Here is a 5,266-nt window from a genome sequence, read left to right as displayed (position 1 = left end):
AGGAACAACTCAGAAGTGGGTTCGACCGCCAGCATCCTTGCCTCTGTCAAGGAGCAGGAGGCACAGTTTGAGAAGCTGACCCGGGCGCTTGAAGAGGAACGGCGCCATGTCTCAGCCCAACTGGAACGAGTCCGGGTCTCCCCACAGGACGCCGGCCTGGGCCTGGCCAACGGCACCCTTACCCGACGGCACCAGGTAAAAAGCCCCCTTGGCAGAGGTGGGTGCGGAGGCTCCCGGAGCCCCCGTTCGTGTCAGTCCTGCCTCGGTGGGGGCAGACCTGGGCCTGGCTCCCTTCCTTTGGCTCTCCTTGGATATGTGAGGCGGAGGAGGACTAGGCTGGTCTTGGAACACTGATGGTGCTGTATGTGTGCTGGGGCTGAAGGTGATCTGGGGATGTACAAACCTCCCTCAGCAGCCAGAGTCTTCTGGGCAGAAGGAGCCAGCCTGGAGGGTCTTGCTACCAGGTCGGCTCTGGTTTGGTTTTGTGAAGGCTGTCTATATTCAGTGCCTGGGCATCTTTGCCACTCAGCTTCTTGGAAGGTGGTCAAAATGCAGGGGTTGGCATATTGCTGTGGGAGAGTGTGTGTGTCTCCCTCTCCTGTGATGATGGGCAAGTCCCTGGGGTCTCGGTCTGTCCCCCAGACAGACGAACCAGGGCTAGTAGAGATCTCTCTTCTCTACAGGGCTGGAAATGTGGTTTCATCTACCTTGGCTTGAGATCTCTCTCCTGTTCTCACTTTCCTGGGCTCTGTTTTGGGAACGAATGCTTGGAGGGCTGCTGTGTGGTGGTGTGCCTTTCCAGCTGTGGAAGGTGGTGGTGCTAGGCGAGACACGTGGGTCAGGGCCAAGGAAGAGGTGGGCAAAGTGGGAGAACAGGAGAGTCGAATGGCAGCCTTCTGCAATCAGCCACCGAGCATCCACGCTGTTCCCTTGCAGTGCTGGGGGGCCTCTGGGATGTCACTTGCAGCTCCTATGTCGGAAGATGTGGAAGGTCTCCAGGGCCATGCTGGGGAGCAGGGAAGGGTCTTGGCCATTCCATCAGGAGCATGTGGGCACTGTGGGAGAGCTGGGATGTCTGGTGGGGAGCTGAATGGTGTGTCCTCCAACTCTTCCCCAGGCTGGAATGGGGGGTGGTTTGCTGCACGTCACACAGGCCCCTGAGGAGCGAGCTCCTCTCCTGGGAGCAACTTGTGGGATGTGCAGTAGGTGCCTCTGTCAGATGCAGGAGATGGCCTGCTCAGGGCCTGGCAGGGAAGGGGGAGATGGATGTATGGGATCCTGCAGTGGGAGATCAGTCTTGTAACAGGCCTGCTGTGGTGCTCTGTGTTTCAGAACGGCCGTTTCTTGGGCGATGCTGACCTGGAAAGGCAGAAGTATCCAGATCTGAAGCTCAACGGGCCACAGGTAAGGGGAGCTGGGCCCTCTGGCTGTGTGGAGCCTACTTGTCGGGTGGGGGGTGCAAGGGCAGGGGTCCAGTGTCCTCACCCTAGCTGGGGGAGGGGGAGTTGTGTTTCTAATGGGGCCGCCCTGGCTTGAAGGGGCTTTGGGTGTGGGGTTGTTGGTACACTCTCCCATGCAAGAGGCTATCAGGACTCCCTGAGAGGTGAGGTCTCTCGGTCAACTGACTCCAGGGATCCCCGTGTTGGCGGTGGGGGACTGACTGCCTCTCCCTTGCTCCCCTCAGGACCACAGCCACCTCTTGTACAGCACAATCCCCAGGATGCAGGACCCGGGACAAATAGTGGAGGAGACTTACACAATGGAGGAGGACCCAGAAGGGGCCATGTCGGTTGTGTCTGTGGAGACATCAGATGATGGGACAACCCGGCGTACAGAGACTACGGTACAGGCCAGGGTTGGGGGGAGCATGGAGGGACAGGTCTCTGGCCAGGGACCCTGATGGCTGGGGTGCCACAGTTGCAATGTCTGCCAGCATGCTGCGCTGTGAGCTGAAATGGGGTGTGACATCTGCCTGGAGTAAGGTGCTGGGCTGGAAGGAGAATCTGGGAATACAGAGGTGTGGTGGATTTCCTGATGGGAGTGTGTCCTGCATCCATCCATCCAGGTGAAGAAAGTGGTAAAGACTGTGACCACCCGGACGGTGCAGCAGGTGCCGATGGGGCCTGATGGGTTACCTTTGGAAACCTCCCCCGTCACCAGCAACTACGTCCAGACCATGGACAGGAACTTCCGCAAGAATGGCAACGGGGGCCCCAGCAGCTACCTGAGCCAGCCCGGCACAGCCACCCTCCCTCGTAACTACCACTACCCCGATGGCTATGGCCGCCCCTATGAGGATGGCTACCCAGGCAGCGATCACAGCTACGGCAGCCTGTCCCGTGGCACCCGCATTGATGAGCGCTACCGTCCCTCCATGGACACCTACCGGGCCCCCAGCCGCCAGGACATCTACGGCCCCCAACCTCAAGTGCGTGTTGGGGGCAGCAACATGGACCTCAACCATTTCCACCCTGAGCCGTACGGCCTGGAGGATGACCAGCGCAGCGTGGGCTTTGAAGATGTGGACTACGGGCTTATGTCTGACTACGGCACGGCCAGACGGGCAGGGACCCCATCCGATCCGCGACGGCGGCTCAGGTACGCAGCAGGAGGCACTGGGGTGAGGGATGCTATGGGGTCCCTTTAACTTCTCCCTCTTCGAGGAAGGAGGATTGCAGAGACACTACTATGAGCTGAGTCACACACAGGAGAAAACTTGCATCCGCTTCTAATTGTCTGCTTAATTGGTGGTTAAAACTCAGTGCTAATTGAGCCGGTTGTCCTGCAGCAAGGAGTTCTATTGGGCGGTTGGATGTAGCTCCAGGCCCTTCCCTCTCCGTGCCACCCGTTCTGTTAGTGGGACTGCAGGCTTCTCTGTGGGGTGCGCGGCACAGCTCTGCGTCAGGAGTACCAGCAGCCTTGGGATCGCCCTCTCTCCCAGCTGGGAGCAGCCCCGGGGGGCGGTGCTGAGCCCAGGGCTGGGGTGAGCAAGGCTCAGCCCCGCAGCGCCCCGGGAGCGTTCCTGCAGCATGGCCTGGCCCTTGAGCGGGGCAGGGCAGGAGAAGCTGCTCAACCTGTTTGGCAGTAGCAGCTTCTCCCTCTGGTTTGTCTGGCAGCTCCTCCCACCTGACTGCGGAGTGACTGCCCCATGCTGCCCTTGGGCAACCAGAGCAGGGCCTTGGTGGTCCTTTAACTGCCCTGCCAGGCCTGCGACCAGGCTCCTGGGATATTACATGCCCGATGCCATGACTCCTGTGGACCGGTGTCTTGTGCCAGCTGCGTCTCTTGCACAAACACTGCTGCTGCCAGCTTAAGCCTCTCAGCCTGCTCTGCTTGCTGCCTGCTCTGCTTGCTGCCTGCTCTGTCCAGTGGGGTTTGGGGAGATGCTGGAGGAAGACTCAGGGTGGTGAGGTAGGAATGGAGTGAGCCTGGGTCCCAGAGGTGGGGAGGAGGCTGTGTCAGCAGGCTAGGATGGATTTACATGTCCTGAGTGCCCTGGGGCAGGGGGGAACAGGTAAGGCTGAGCACAGGCTGCTTAAGCTCCTAGGGCATAAAACAGAATCAGGAAGAGGAGACCTGGGGGAGCGGAACCTCTTGCCAGTCCCTGCTGGAGGCTCACCTTCTCGAGGCGCGTACTGTAAATCCATGGTAGCTCCTGGCTGCTGAAGGGACTGAAGGAGGAGCTTTGTCTCTCCTCTCGGGTTGTGCCAACATCAGTGTTTCTGTTGCTGTGCTGAACCAGTTGGGGCGGTTGTTCACCCAGATTGATTTCCCTGGCCTGCCTGGCTTTGTGAAGCTTGTGCTGGCTAGAGGAGGGCAGGCAAGGCTGTTGTCCCCGCTGACTGAAGCAGCCTGCAAGAAGCCAGCCTTAGCAGTTTTGAGCACATGGCTGCCATGGCCAGCCCCTCCGCGAGCAGCCTGGGCAGAAGGACTGAAGCAGGCATGTCCAACTCGTTGCTGCTTTGCTCCAGCCTGGGGCTGCGGAAGGAGCAAATTCCAGACGAGATGGAAGGCTCTGGCTTGCAAACCTTCTCTGGGTTCATGTCCTGCCCAGCACACGGGGGCAGGAGCCCTCCCTGCATGGCCCGGTTTGAACTGATTGGCCTTTGAGAGCACAGGTCCTCTCTGCTGGGCTGGATGGTGTCCATGCTCCCTTTGCCGCTCCAGATCCTGGATGACAGGAATTATAGGAGCCAGGTGCAGAGGCTGTGGGGAGACTGGGGGACTTGGGTCACAACAGAGAGAAGGTCCCACTTCCAAGCACGGCCAAGGAGCGGCCCTGGTGGAGCTATCACCTTGTCCTGCAGGGATGGGGCAGGGTATGGAAGATGGGTTGGTGGGCCTGTTAGCAGGCTCTCCCTTCCCAGGCAGACTGATAAAGATCACAGCAATCTGTGGAATCCAGGCGATATTGAGCTTGGCTTGTCCCCTGCCTTCTCGGTTACCATCCGTGTTCAGTCGCCTGACTTGCAGCAATGGGAAGAGGCGAGATCAGCATCTCCCTGCCTTAGAGATGTTTGTCTTGAGCAGGGGCCTGGCTGTTAATGACTTCCTTCAGGGAGGCAGCTTGCCAGGCACACGGGAGACGAAGGAGCACGTTGAGCTGAGAGACGCAGTGCGTGCTGCCTGCCACTGGCCACAAAATGCACGGATCCCCTCTCCTGTGGCTCTCCCTCTGTGCAGGGGAAGAGGGAAGGACGGTCAGTGTCAGTGCAGGATGTGCTCTCCTGTCCCTGCCAGCCCCCTCTCACCTGGAGGGGCAGGGTGGCATCCAGTGCTGAGTGACCCTCGTGATGGGGCAGGAGCTCCCTTTCGGGGCACGTGAGTTGTGGCATGGGAGTGAGGTCAGCTGCTGGCCATGTTGACGAGCATTGGGTGGCTTGTTTGCAGGGCTTGGCACTCGGCTGCTTCTTCCTTCTCTGGCTGTGGAGGTTGGCAGGGTGCACTGAGCACCGTGCGCTGCAGCAGTGGGGAGCAGTTCCCTGGAGCAGATGGACTCCTCGGCATCTCTTAGCCAGGCCATGTGGCAAGCAGCACATTTCCTGTCAGGACAGGCTGAAAGCCAGCCTCACAGCCCACTGCCACTGTCCGTGGTGGGGCCATGCAGGCGGCTGTGCAATCTGTGCAAGCAGCACCCAAGGGGGATGTGGCTGTGGAAGTGGCTGCTGTGCGGAGCCTGTGGTTTTGACGAGTCCCATACTAGCAGTGGTGTAGGGAGCAGAGCCTGCTAGCATCCTATGTTGCAGCTTTCCCAACCTGCTGAGGG

At 59.7% G+C, this 5,266-nt stretch overlaps 1 protein-coding gene across 1 annotated transcript in view; it reads left to right on the top strand.

Annotated features, from left to right (window-relative positions):
- Nucleotides 1–9: 9 nt before the first annotated feature.
- CTNND1 (catenin delta 1) overlaps nucleotides 10–5,266 on the top strand; it is a 13,955-nt gene continuing 8,698 nt past the window's right edge. Inside the window, exons 1-4 of the mRNA XM_010169530.2 lie at nucleotides 10–195; nucleotides 1,333–1,404; nucleotides 1,685–1,843; nucleotides 2,066–2,598. Of these exons, the coding sequence (XP_010167832.2) occupies nucleotides 1,721–1,843; nucleotides 2,066–2,598 (656 nt within the window). The 5' untranslated portion in view covers nucleotides 10–195; nucleotides 1,333–1,404; nucleotides 1,685–1,720. The remainder of the gene's footprint in view (nucleotides 196–1,332; nucleotides 1,405–1,684; nucleotides 1,844–2,065; nucleotides 2,599–5,266) is intronic.

Source organism: Antrostomus carolinensis, unplaced genomic scaffold (assembly GCF_000700745.2).
Source record: "Antrostomus carolinensis isolate BGI_N321 unplaced genomic scaffold, ASM70074v2 scaffold26376, whole genome shotgun sequence".
NCBI lineage: Eukaryota > Metazoa > Chordata > Aves > Caprimulgiformes > Caprimulgidae > Antrostomus > Antrostomus carolinensis.
This window is presented reverse-complemented; position numbering and strand designations above follow the sequence as displayed.